General features: G+C 38.5%; 1 protein-coding gene across 1 annotated transcript in view; it reads left to right on the top strand.

The window, feature by feature from the left end:
* Nucleotides 1–13,845, top strand: part of LOC103710616 (probable acyl-activating enzyme 16, chloroplastic) — a 65,746-nt gene that overhangs the window by 45,579 nt on the left and 6,322 nt on the right. Inside the window, 4 exon segments of the mRNA XM_008796431.4 lie at nucleotides 483–620; nucleotides 3,178–3,337; nucleotides 4,978–5,057; nucleotides 5,845–5,987. Coding sequence (XP_008794653.4) covers nucleotides 483–620; nucleotides 3,178–3,337; nucleotides 4,978–5,057; nucleotides 5,845–5,987 — 521 coding nt within the window.

Here is a 13,845-nt window from a genome sequence, read left to right as displayed (position 1 = left end):
TCCTAATTGATTTCAAACACTTGATGACCAAGTTTCAAGTTTCTGTAAAAATTTTTAACAATCTTTAGTCCTTTGCAGCTTTTTATTAGGTAGTTTCAATCAAATATTGATGGCTAGATTGTTTCAAAATAAAATTTTAAGCTTTTTTTGCCTTGTTGTTTTACTGCTTTTATCATGAGCCCTAATGCATTTATGTTATGAGGGACTTTCTGCAGGACCTACTTCTCTGACTACAGGAAGGAGGTTCTGCTACTAACTTCAGAAGCTAATATATTTTTTTCATGTTGGTGCTTTGATTTTCCTTTTTTGGTTTAATTTGCATTATATTAAGCACAGGGATTCTGTTCCTTAAAACTTCCATAACAATACAAAGTCATTCTTCTACCATATTTTCATTTTATTTTATAAAATAATTGACATATATAAAGTTGCCTCTATTATAGGTAACTTTACTTTCTTCTCTTGTTTCCCTTTTGTTGAAGGTTCTTGGCACGGTTGGGCATCCACTGAAGTACACAGAAATTAAGATTGTGGATGCAGAAACAGGTAATATCCTCCCATATGGTTCAAAAGGCATTGTCAAAATTAGAGGGCCCCAGGTGATGAAAGGTTACTACAAGGTAAGAGTTTTCCATCTGAACTGAATTCGATTTGCATGTTATTAATAAACCTGAAGTATTTTTGAAAAATATCTGGACTATGTAAACATTATCCATATGACGAACCAATCAATCATGTAGTAAGAAGTCATGTTAGAATATTATTTAATCATGGCATTTTAGAAAATGTTGACCTAATTTTGTGTACAATAATTAGCTTAAATCAATCACTGCTCTTCCTGTTCATGGCAAACCAGTGCCTGTGCGTGGGTCCCTGCAGGTTTGCTTGTATATTAAGATAATTACGTGAACAAGCCCCTTCATCAACATTAAAAAGTAAAATGGTTATTTCACATTTTTTCTGCTTCTAATTATCTAGATATAATCTTACACCTCGATCTAAGTAGCAGTTGGGTCTAATATATGGATTATTTGTCGTTGTGCCTAATTTTGGGGGTTGTTATTCATTACAAGCTGGTTTTTACCAGTTTAATGAGATTATGAGCATATACAGGAATGCCAAGAAATTACCTGCTCTTGCTGGCATAAGTATTTGGTGTTCTGTTCTTTGGAAATGGGCTTGCTCCAAAATCATGCTAAACAATTTGTGAGCCTTCCTGAAAATAATTAGAACATGCGGTGAATGTCTAGTGGAGAAGAACCTATTATAAGATGCTATGATTATGTTGATATGTGAAATATAATGAATAAGTTAAAACGGCTCTTCTTCTGTTACTTGGTCACATATTATTAATGGAACTCAGTTGGTGTCAATGCATCCCTAGGACAGTCTTTCTGATAACTTTGAAGTTGCATCTTGGGTTCTTAAGAGATGAATAAAATGAATATTGTCTTCAGAACATGAAATTCAAGCATAACAAATTGTTTAGGCTAACTGCAAAATATGGTGATGATGAGTGTATGACAAAAACAATCAACCACCTGTGACAGCTTAATAGAGAATTCAGAATCTCTCCCTCCCTGCCTGCCTCCCGTCCCTTCTCTCCTTGCACTCTATGCAAGTACATACTTACATATGTAACTGAGATGATAGAGATGCTAGTCAATAGGTTTCACCATGTAATAGAGGAAAATACGTAGCACTGAGTAGTCACTTATATCTAGAGGCACTTATTTGATAATTGTACTATGTTGCTCATCAGCTTTTATGAATTTTACTATTTGGAAAGGAACTTTGAAAGATTCAAGTTTGTACTGTTAATCCCTAGTCTTCTTTAGGATTATATCAAAGGTGTGGGTTAGTAGGTTGAAAAGATCCTATCAAGATCATGGCAAGATTTATTATTATTATTATTATTTTTTGCAGAAGTAGGTATGAAAGGTTTAGGGAGTAATGTTAACACATTTCTTTAGAAGTGGTGCAACTAGAAAATCAAACGAAAAATAGTTTCATGAAGCAAAAATAGGAAGAAGAGTGGACTAAGGTGCGGGAACTAGATAGATTTAGTCCAAGAGAATTACAGGAAATAGGAGTTTGAGAAGCAAGGAGACAAAACACCAAGGTTTGAAAACCCACTAGAATAGGATGATACGAGCGTTACCTTATTGTTCCGGCAGAAAATTAGTGTTGGTACAGTGTCGATACGGTATGTAGTCCTGTACCATGTGCACTTGCAAAATACTATATAATTGGCAACTGATACCTCTCCTATTTCAATAGCTCTTTATAGGGTGTATTTGAAAAAAATATTATTTTTTATTTTAAGGGTTTAGCACTGCCCATTGCAATATTTTTCTTTAGAAATCTTATCCTGAAGTGGATGGCATGTTATTAAAACATTTTAGTTATTTAACCCCAACTTGAGCATGGAAACCACACTTCTTTTGATATGTTATATCATGACAACATCTTGGCATTCTGATGCAGAGGAAGCATGGTTGGATCCAATTCCCAATATGAATAAAGATTTTATCTAATATTTTTGTAAATTTATAAACACTTCTACTTTTAGCCAGTGTTCTTTTAATTCTCTCCCTTGGAGCAAGAACTGGACTAACTGGATCTATTGGTGTGATGCCGTTTGTTATAAATTTGCAAGAGAAATGTAGTTAACACTATTTTATTGGTGATTTATTTTACAAAATAGTAAATAATGTATGTAATCATGGTCCTTTGTTATAGAAATTTGTTGAACTTTGAAAAATATCCTATATCCCTAAACATCATCAAAATCATAACCATATACTATTTGGGTTTTTTCCAATAAAGAAGTAATTAAGATTCGAGGATATGTTGGGAATTCTGTAACCATGAAAGTGATTGCAATTTGAACTTGATTTTGATAATTGTCCCTATGTGGAAGCGAGCAGGCAGGAATGAAGGCTGCGAACGATACACTAAATTTATTACCACCTGGTGTAGTGGTGCTTCGACCACATAAATATAAAAGATGAATAATGAAATGAAAATTCATTTAGAAATGAAAAAGAACTGAGGAACCTTTAAATGAAAGATTAGAATTTATAATGGAACTTTGTAGAAGCTTGTTTGATTCGTATTATAAATGTTTTAGTGCCACTCCTTCCATCAACTTCTTATTGTCTTTTTTGTTAATAGAATCCATCCACTACAAGGGAAGCTCTAGATGAAGAGGGCTGGTTCAACACTGGTGATATAGGTTGGATTGTGCCCAAACATTCCACGGGGCGGAGTCGTAAATGTGGAGGAATGCTTGTTCTTGAAGGACGTGCAAAGGATACAATAGTTCTTAGCACAGGTAATATTAGAAGCGAAAACTTAGGATGGTGGATGTCTTGTCTTGTTCTGGTCTATTTCTTGACTCATCCCTTCCAGACACTTAGTATTAGTGCCCTATCCTGACATTAATGATGGCCCGCCACTAGTATTTAAAACCTTGATTGCTCGATTTTTAAATTTACTTGAGACATCTCTAAATTTCTTTACTATTCATGGTGTACATTTTTACATGTCAACATAGTGGCAACTAATACAACTAAAAAGTGCTAGTTTGGAGCTTGCTAATTATGATTCATAAAGGTGGTACCATATGAAAATGCATACTTTTTGTTTCATTGCAACTGAAGATTTGACATTATGCAACCTAGTAATTTCAATTAGAAAAAAAAATGAATTTTCTGCCTAATTTAGTGACAGTTGAGAAGGAAGATTCAAAAGGTAAGATATACAATTATTCTATGGGAATTTGATATTGGACATGCAAAAGAATTCATCTCGTAATTTTGAAAGTATTTATATATATCCTGACATTCCTGTCACAAATAATATATAGATAATGGAAGTATAGATGCTTCTTGCATAAGAAAGTTGAAGGCAAAAAGATCAATGAGGCAATAGAGGAGCTCTTACTCTTTTCTTGAATAAGTTGTTTCTAATCATGGTTGTCAAAATGCTAGGTGGTTCTAGGTGCTGCCCCTTGAATGCCAGGCTCACCATAAAATCTTAATATGATGAAAACATCATATTTTCATATATGACCCACATTGTTTATTTTCATATATAAAATCATGTATTTGGTTCACAAAAAGCACATCCAAAAACATCATATTGATAAACAATAAGGTTGCTGCTTAAGCTATTGGACAATGAAATATTCGATATTCTTGCTATAGTTTTACTTAATAATTTTTTCTATTAAGTGATTTAAATGTTTCCAGAAACACAACATGTTCAAGTATCGATTAGAGTCTAGGGGAACAAATTATCAATGTATTAATTTTTCCTTGAAATAAATAGTTTTTTATTTAAAAAGAGAATTAATTAAAAATTTAATGCCTTCAATAAATCAAACAAGGCAAATGTGGCCCCTAGGAGTCCAGGTTACTTAAAAGGAGAATTAATTAAAAATTAGTTTCTTTAGTAAATCAAATAATAGGGTGCTCACTCTCAGCCCTAGGAAGTGGGGCTGCCTAGCCTCCAACCTAGCTGCTAGGATTGCTGCCTCACCAGAAGACCTGGAAAGCGAATAGGCACCTAAGTGGTTGGGCTATCCAGGCGCCTCAGTGATTGGGCTATCCAGGCAGCTTGGTGGCTGCCTGTGGCAACCTTGCCTCTAACAAGGCTTGTGGTCATAATAAAGCTCTGTCAATTGATGAGGTAAATTCAAATATCCATTTTGTTCTATTCAATGGCATGACCTGGTTCTCATAATTAATCAAATTTACTAAAAGTCATGATAATTTTTAGATTTCTTTCTATAAGTTTACATGCTGTCATGGTTCATTCACTATTGTTTTTCTTGTGGTTGTTTGTTGTAATGCAAAGCTCTTTTTTTGCTAACCACTTCAAAAAAAAGGTAAAAGCAATACTCATCACCATCTCATGTTTGTATTGCCCCCAGTTTTGTCATAGGCTGACTTCTGACTGGAATACTTGTAGGAGAAAATGTTGAACCTGCAGAGCTTGAGGCGGCAGCCATGAGGAGTAATCTAATTCAGCAAATTGTGGTCATCGGTCAGGTAAAGGAATATAAATTTCATACTTTTTTTTTGAATTAGGACTATAAATGTAATGTATCTAAAAAATGAAGAAGCTAAAAAATCTTATATAATTCTATTTTTCCAGTACTTTACGGAAGAACTACCTTGAAAGCAAAAATCTTCCCTTCATCTGATAGTTATGTTAAACATGCAACGAATGAGTTCATATGTTGGAATAACTTTACCATCTGTTTACTACTTTTATACAATATGTGGCGACACCTTACCTACAATATATTCTCCATTTAAAAGAAAAATCCTTGATGAGTATTCATGAAGTCAGGAACCTTTATTTGCAGCCATGTTTGTTTCATCAGACTTGTGGCTTTCATTCTACCTTTATTTTAAACCAGTTAAATCCTTTTCAAATGTCATGATTTCTCTAAGAAAAAACCTCATCTTTTGTTGCTGTTAATGCCACCGATGTTCTCTTTGTAAGATGAAGAAAAGAAGAGGAGATTTAAAAGAAAAAAAACTCAAGAAAAATGATTCACGAAAGTGTGTGGATATATGTTCTTGTTTGTTTCTCCCTTCCGAAATGTTGTTAAACAAGAGTGCTTTTTGTTTACCATTTTCTTGCCTATGTTCTTAGTTTGACTCAATTTTTTGCTTATTTCTTATTTTCAATATCATTCTTTCACCCCAATTTCTTAACCATTTTGTTTCTTAATTCATTGTCAATATATATTTTATTAAACTTTGTGCATAGCATATATGGAAGTACTTTCCTTCCTGGATTACCAGTAACAGCTTAAATTTTATATAGGATCAACGACGACTTGGTGCTCTGATTGTTCCAAACAAAGATGAACTCCTGGCAGTAGCCAAAAAGCTGTCATTTATAGATGAAACCTCTGAACTCAGTAAAGAAAAAATGATGAGTTTGCTATATGATGAAGTAAAAACTTGGTAAGTGTTATTCTTAATTATTCAGTTTCGTAGTGTATGCATACTTGCAAATGAGATTTTCAACTTCTTTGCACTGCAGAAGGTGGTATTATCAGTGCTAGCTTATGTACTATGGAATATTTGTACATTCTTTCACATATGTGAGGAATACTTTGTTCGAAAACATAGCTATGGTGTCTATATAGATTTGCTTAAATATGTACCTCCTTTTTTCTCAAGAGTAATTAAAAATTGTTAAAAAAATTGTTAGATATAATGATATGTATGGTCATTATTGTTTGAATATGTTTTTTCTCAATCTTGGTGTTGCCCCCCCCCCCCCCCCCCCCCCCCCAAAAAAAAAAAAAACCACCATTGATCACTTGGGACGCCTTCCCATTATCCCTTTGGTCAACCACATGGGCAAAAAAATAGTGTCGCAGATATTGACCCGGAGAAAAATAAATGATGTGGAGAATGGGATTCTATACATGATATGAGGCCAATTCTATTCTATTCCACTGCTAGTTTTTGTTGTTAAGGAATAGTCCTACATCGGATGGATACGGATTCTTGTTAGTCCTATACACTTATGGGCCCTCCATCTAATAGCTTAAGCTTTTGTGTTGGACTTCAACATGGTATCAGAGCCCTATCCCTCTTACCTACTGATTATTCCTCCACGCTCCCACTTACTACTTCATGTGCTGCTCCTCGGCCTTTACTCTGAGAGGGGGTGCTGAGGCATAATCCCATATTAAATAGGTTAGGGACTCTCGTTGGTATTATATATTCGTGGGCCCAACAACCTATTAGCTTAAGCTTTTGACTTGGACTTACAATTTTGATTTCTCTCTTTCAAGATTTGTCGTCTCGGTACTGGATTCTATACCAGTGCCATGCTATTATCGTGTCGGTACACAGTACAGTATGAGGCGATGTGGCATCCCAAGTGTTGGTATGGGACCAGACTGTGTACCAATACGACAAACCTTGCTCTCCTTATTAAAGACTTCTATCCTCCTCTCCGAGTAGGTCTCATGCCTCATAACTGCACCTCTCCTCCCAAACTCTCCTAATGACAATGTCAACAACTAGCATCCATGGGACCATGCCTCCATGCAATCTACCTAGGCTGACCGAGACTCCCTTTCTAGTTCTCTCCATCTCTCTCTCTCTCTCAACCTCTCACTTTCTACCGTACCATCGCCTTCCACTAGCCAAACCTCTTCCTGAAGCAATTGCCAGCAATGATTCCTCGATCCTCTCTATTCTGCACTCTCAATGAGGCTAGGTTCCCTTTGCACTCTCAAAGATTCCTTTGCACTCTCTATTCTGCCATCCATTACATTTTCTAATACCCGACCGAGTTGGGCATTGCTACTTTTAAGGACTTCAACTATCTTTTGTTGGGTGTTGGAATCACCTCTCGACTCCATGATTTTTCTCTATAGATTTAGCCCCCAACAATCACAAACACCAAACCTCCTATGGCCGTCACCCAAGGGATGATCTGGCCCTCCTCTTTGAAAGTTGTTACACCACTCAATCAACACCAATATCCCACGGATGGGTTGTACAAAAAGAAGATTACAAGATAAAAAATCACTCAACCCAAAGAGGTCTTTGATGCACTACTTGTTCCCTGAAGCACTATAGTTGGGAAAGACGCACAAGGTACTACCAGTAGCCTTCCTTTATGTGGTCCATAATATACTCTACAGCGAACAGTTGGGTCAAATAACACTGGGTACTATCAGTAGCCTCCTCGTTGTGTTATCCTTAGATGAACAAGGGATAAAGCACCAGTGTTGGCCCGCGGGGCGTTGAGGTCCCAAACCTCGCGCCAAGGATCCGTCGAGGGAGATGGGATGGTTGTCATAGGACTGTCTTTGGGCGGGTAACGCGACTATCTCTTACTGCCTTGGAATCCTTGCCAATGCTTGAAGATTCTATCTAAGGGCCCGGCAAGAAGAATCATACGATATGGGGAAGAAAACAATGGATTCAATTTCAAAAGACAACGCAAACAAGAACTCTAGTAAGGACGGAAAGGGTCCATACGAGCCTAATACAATCTAGAGAGGATTGATTTATCCTACTCTAGCCCAAGTTTAAGGCCTAACTCCTAAACCGAAAATAGGCACAAGTGCTTCCCAAGCCTTGTGGCCGACTCTCTAAGGGACTTACAACTCAAATGAGCAAGTACAATCATCAAAAATATCCTCACAAAAGGCCTAAGGCTCTATTATATAGACCTAAGACTCGTGCCACACATGGCTTACTGGCGGACTATAATTTGAAATTTAAAAAACTTTCTTATCAGCCGCATGGGAAATTCAAATTCAAACTTCTCCAATGCGGGTCACATGCTAAAATTCTAAGATGGAAGGCTGGATCCTTTGGGCGCACGCTTGGTTGGCCGAAGCACGTGATCCATTCATCTTTTGACAAGTGTCCGGCTGATGTCCTCTTTGGCCATGGATCGGTGACTCGTCACGCACATGGGGGATTCTCCTTTTGTTTGCTCTTGTTGTCTTTGGCCGCAGGAGATCTCGTTCTTTATTCTGCGCTTGCCTTTGGTTGGCGCCTTGCTGATCTTGCCTTGTTTGTGTTTCCTCATGTGTGCGGATTGGTGACATGGCGCGCGCACATGAGGTGCTGATCTTTGGCCTGCTGAATCTGGGCCCTCGCTTTTTCGGATCGGATGGCTATGGAAGAGTCCTAGGACTCCTCCACGGATCACTGATGTTGGCATTTTCAGAATGGGGGCTTCATGCTGAAAAATCCTGCAAAGAAGGAAGGGGAATCTTTGGACGCGTTTTGTGGTTGGCATGGCCGCGTGATCTTGCTGGTTGGTTGCTGCCGGCGGTGGCCTTGGCATGTGCTTCTTTTAGGCTGCGACAAGTGTCCTCCACCACGGATTGCTGACTTGTCACGTGCAGAAGAAGCCCTCCTTCGGTTGCTCTTGGGCGCATGAAGATTTCCTTCCTTATCTTGCAGTTGCCCATGGTTGGCACCCCGTGGATCCTTCCCTATTTGAATTCTCCCATGCGCGCGGATGGATGATGTGGCACGCACACATGGGGCGTTGATGGTGTCTTCTTTGGGCAGCCTTTGCAGCTCCTTAGTTGTCCACTAGTGTCCTTGTTTGCCCATGCACATGAATTGCTGAAGTGGCATGTGCATGGGTGGCTGATCAATGGCCTAATGCATCCAGGCCCTTTCTTTTCCGGGATCGAGCAGACATGGAAGAATCCATGCTTGGCAGGGACTCCTCCATGGTTTGATTGCTGGACCTGTATCAACTCCTTTGGTAAGGACTTGGCTGCCCTGTTGGCGCCTTCTAGCCGAGCCCCCCTGATGCTTTCCATGTGGCACACGGATGGAATGATGTCTCCTAGTCCCGTGGGAACTATAGGGCCGGTGGATGGCTGCCACTTGTCTTGGCCTTTGGGCATATTTGCTGACCGTGTGCTGGATGTGGGCTAATGCATTCGGGTGGGCACCGGCTGATGGACTCGGTTCTATTGGTCAGGTCCCTTTACTTGCACCGAAGTGTGAATAGGCTTCATTGGATGCGCTCGAGTGTGAATTGGCTTGGCCGGGTGTACTCGGGCGCGGGCTGGCTGCCGAGCGCGGGCGCGAGCGTGGGTGCTAGGCATTGGGCATGGCCTGCACAGGGCCGGAATTGCTGATGAGGTGCTTGGCCGACGGCTTGGCGCAGCTCCAAGCAATGAATTTGTCCTGGATCATGCCTGTAGTCAGTGTCATGCTCGGCAGAGTCGTCGGGCATGCCATGAATTTGGCTCGATGGAGCGGGGTCCTCATCAACGACGCAGGGAAACACGTTTGTGGGCTACGGTTTTAAGTGGGGAAACGAGGGGAATGCATGGAAACGCGTTTCGCGCGCTGTGGGCCGCGCGCATTGTTCCTGAATCGGGTCGGTATGACCCGGTTCGGTTCGGTGCGATACTAGTACCAGTGCCCACTGGTACGTCGGTACGGTCAGTATGGCAGACCTTGCTTTGTACAACCTCTGACAAATAGTTTTCTCTTGGCTAATGCTTAATAGGCAATAATGTATAACTATAGTTTGCTTATCTATAATTGCAGCTAGTCTATATGTTATTTTACTCAAATATGCAAATATACAATATAAGGAAATTATTAGTGTGTCTTAGTATTTTGTACTATTTGTTTTGATGCAGCAATGTTCTTATTTTACATGTTAGCACTCTTGTTAGTTGTTATTTGGTTATTACTTCATTTTTCTGCCTTGAAAAATGATAGGACTAATTTTTGTTAATTGTTGATATATTTTTCAAGTTAATCCATATAATAATCCTAAACCTATTGCTTTATGAGTCATTAATACATTAATGCAGAAGTACAAGATCTCAGTAGCAAAAGAAAAATTTGTCAATTATGACATTATTTTATGTAGAATTTTTTTTTCCTCATGCCTAGCTATGGTAGCACCTGAAATCAAGCGATACATGTCAGTACAACACAAGGCTGGGTGAAATTGGTTGGTTCCACCTGGTCTCCACGCCATATTGAACCTTGTTATTGTATCGATGCCTTGCTAGTATGGTTGGATACACCTGATACTAGGTGCCAGGTGCTTTAGGTCCATACAGCAAATAATGATCTTCCCACATTTCTAGGTCAAATTATTAATCAAAATGGATATATATCGTCCCCAATCGATTTGATCCAACTAGTATTTTGATCTACCCAAAATAAATCGGGCCATTCTTAAATTGCATCACTAGTTTTGAAGCAGCATATCTATAAAGAACTATAATGCCTTCTCACTGTAAAGATCATTTCTATACTTAGATCATACTTAAACATGGTCAGGGGGGGATTCTCCAAAAATGTTTGGCCCAACATGCAATTAGAACATACCGTTTGGAACTAGATCCAAAATGACAATCAAGCAACATAGATCATGGATTCAAAAACTGCTTGAATTGGAAGGTACAACTCAAACTGTATAATGCCAACATGAAACTGACACTAGTGCGGGTGCCAGTATACCGAAACCATGTGTACCTCTACCTATTGGCCATATTGGTCTATGCCAGTCCGTGTTGGTGTGTACTGATGGTTCAATACCAGCCATACCGGTGTGTATTTATAGTTTTTATTTTTTTGAAGCTGTTATGTATCGGTATGTGCTGTGGTATTGGGTACTATACCATATTATTCCAATGAAAAAATGGTATAGGTTTTTGTATCAGTATTTAAAACCTTGACATGGATGATGATGATCATAATGAGTGGTTCTTGCAAAGGGTCTAGAATAAACTTATCTTTTTTATTTTTTGGATAAAGGAATAAGCTAAATTTTAGAAAAGTCATTCATAATAATATGAATCGGTCCTTATCAACCTTTTTTTTATTATCTAATAGATAAAAAGTCTCATGTCTTAGTCTTTGAATAGACTGGGCATATAAAGGTTCTATGTTAGACTTTATTTTATGGGTTTTGATAGCCATAAGGAAAACTTGGATTTTGAATAATTTCTTTCCCTCCCACACAAAGTGGGAAATAGAGATTTTGAGGGAAGGAAATAGCAAGGATTGCCGAACCGGTAGGCGTACTGGTCGGCCACCGGACCCCTCGGTACCAGTTCGGACCGATTCGAACCGGTACCACTGGTTCGGCCTCCAAAAGTGCAAAAAATTTGGCCTAGTCGGTACAGGCCGGTACCTTTTTTTTAAAGCCGAACCGGACCGGTTCGGTATGGGTTGAACCGGCCGGTATGGGTCGGTTCAGCATTCCTTGGGAAATAGTAGTCTTGCCAACCAGCACTTCGGTTTCAACTTCCAATGGAGTATCTATGATGGCTTTTCATACACCAGTGACTAGTCAGCAGATGTGGTGCCAGCGATAGATGAGAAGTATTCTTTACATGGAAAACCATATTATATTCTTGACTTCCAATTTGAAGCACCAATCTACTACAAATATAAGCAGATTTTTTGAAGAGAGAACCAAGCTTCTGGATAATCAACATCTCATCAAGTTGTCGCTTCCACCAAGTTTTGTCGTCTGGACCTGAACATGTATCTAGACTTTGCTAGTTGGTTGAGAGGAAAAAAACCAAAAATTGGGAAAAGGACATAAAGTGGAATTCTAATAATTGTTGAAAGTTTGACTTTTATATGAAGTAATTTATTGATATTAAGCTGAATGTGATGTTCCTTGGTTAAATTGAACTTTATCTATAATAATACTTTTAACTAAAAATATCAAAGTAAAGAGAATTAATGTTGATAAATTGTGATTGTAATTAAGCTTCAACAACCATCTATCAAGTAGCAATAATGCCTCCTCTACTAGAAGATCCCAGCCTCATCCTCGAGATTGGTGGTAGACCTATTCATCAATCAAATTGGGTTGGATTTAGGCTGGGACCTAAGCACAATATCAAAGAGCTAGATCCTTGCCTGAGCCTAACTTGGCTTTAATTCTTCAATCCAAGCTTGGCACGCCCCTTTCAATCTAGATATTAGACTAACCTGCTCAATACAAGGCACATTGATATGTTCCCTTCCTCAATTACTCATCACTGAAAAGAAGGGAGGAGGGTGGAAAAGGCAAGCAATATTAGCAAGATTGCTTGCAGCAGTTAGGGATGACGTGTTGGTGCAAGGAGAGGCAAGGGGAGGGGTTGGCATAGGCGAGCAAGGTGATTATGATGGAGATGAGGTAGGATGATGCTGTGATGGAGACGAGGTAGGATGATGCTGTGATGGAGGAAGAAATGGAATTAAGAATTTGATATGTGAAAATATAAAAATGAATATTTTAAGAATAGTAGTTGTAAACTTGTCATATTTAATATTATATTTATTTATTTTTCTAAATTTACACTAGTTGGGCTAGGCTTGTGTCTTTTTTAGCTAACTGGACTTGAGCCAAAATTTAATCAGGTCACAAGTTCTAGGCCTAGCACAACCAATGGGGACTAGAAGTCTTTGCTTAGGCAGTTAGGCCTTCCTAAAATTGGGCCTGGTGAGTCGCATCAACTGAGCCAAGCATAATTTTTTCCAAGTCTAATTGGTGGGGTTGGTAGTGGCTTGCTAGGGTGGTTGTAGCTTACTAAGCAAAATATTCAAAATGGAACACTTGGAAACAATTTTTTTTGTGCTACTAGAATTTTCGAAACTTTTTATTTTTCTATTATAAAAGCTAAAAAAATAATAGGACTATACATGTGTTTTGGGGTTTTATTAAAAACATGGGAGCAGATATAGCAAACCTAGACCAGCCCAACGGACCAAAAATCTTTGCTTAGGGCTTCCTATTAGGTGGGTGAGTCCCATGGGCCAAGCCAAGCCTTTTCAAGTCTAGTTGGTGGCATTTGCAGTGGCCTGCAAGGGGTGGTTGTAGCTTTATAAGCAAAATATCCAAATGGAAAAGTTGGAAGCAAAAATTTGTGGTACTAGAATTTTTTGGAAATTTTTAATTTCTATTTATGAAAACTAAAAAATTGGATTACTATATGTGTTTAGGTTTTATTACAAACATGGGAGTGGATATATAGCAAACACGACCAAACAACAACTTAAATGAATTAGCATTTTTGACCATTATCCACAAAAAATATTAGACCTATTGTATATCAAAGGACTATTGTGATGATCTTTTCTTATCTAAGTTGATAATGCATAATACCCTTGAGATAAGCTATAAACTCTTATAATGCATTTGCTGAACTGGTATCGGGCATTGTACTGGCCAGCGACTGGTTCGGTATAGTAATGGCACATACTAGTTGATCCAATTTGGTAAGCCCAAACGGCCTAGTATGAGATGGTTTGGCAATCATCGATGCATCTTTGAGATTTTCTTCACCAGCAT

The sequence above is a fragment of the Phoenix dactylifera genome, chromosome 7 (assembly GCF_009389715.1).
Source record: "Phoenix dactylifera cultivar Barhee BC4 chromosome 7, palm_55x_up_171113_PBpolish2nd_filt_p, whole genome shotgun sequence".
Lineage (NCBI taxonomy): Eukaryota > Viridiplantae > Streptophyta > Magnoliopsida > Arecales > Arecaceae > Phoenix > Phoenix dactylifera.
The sequence above is the reverse complement of the archived record's forward strand: the minus strand, read 5'-3'. Positions and strand labels throughout refer to the sequence as shown.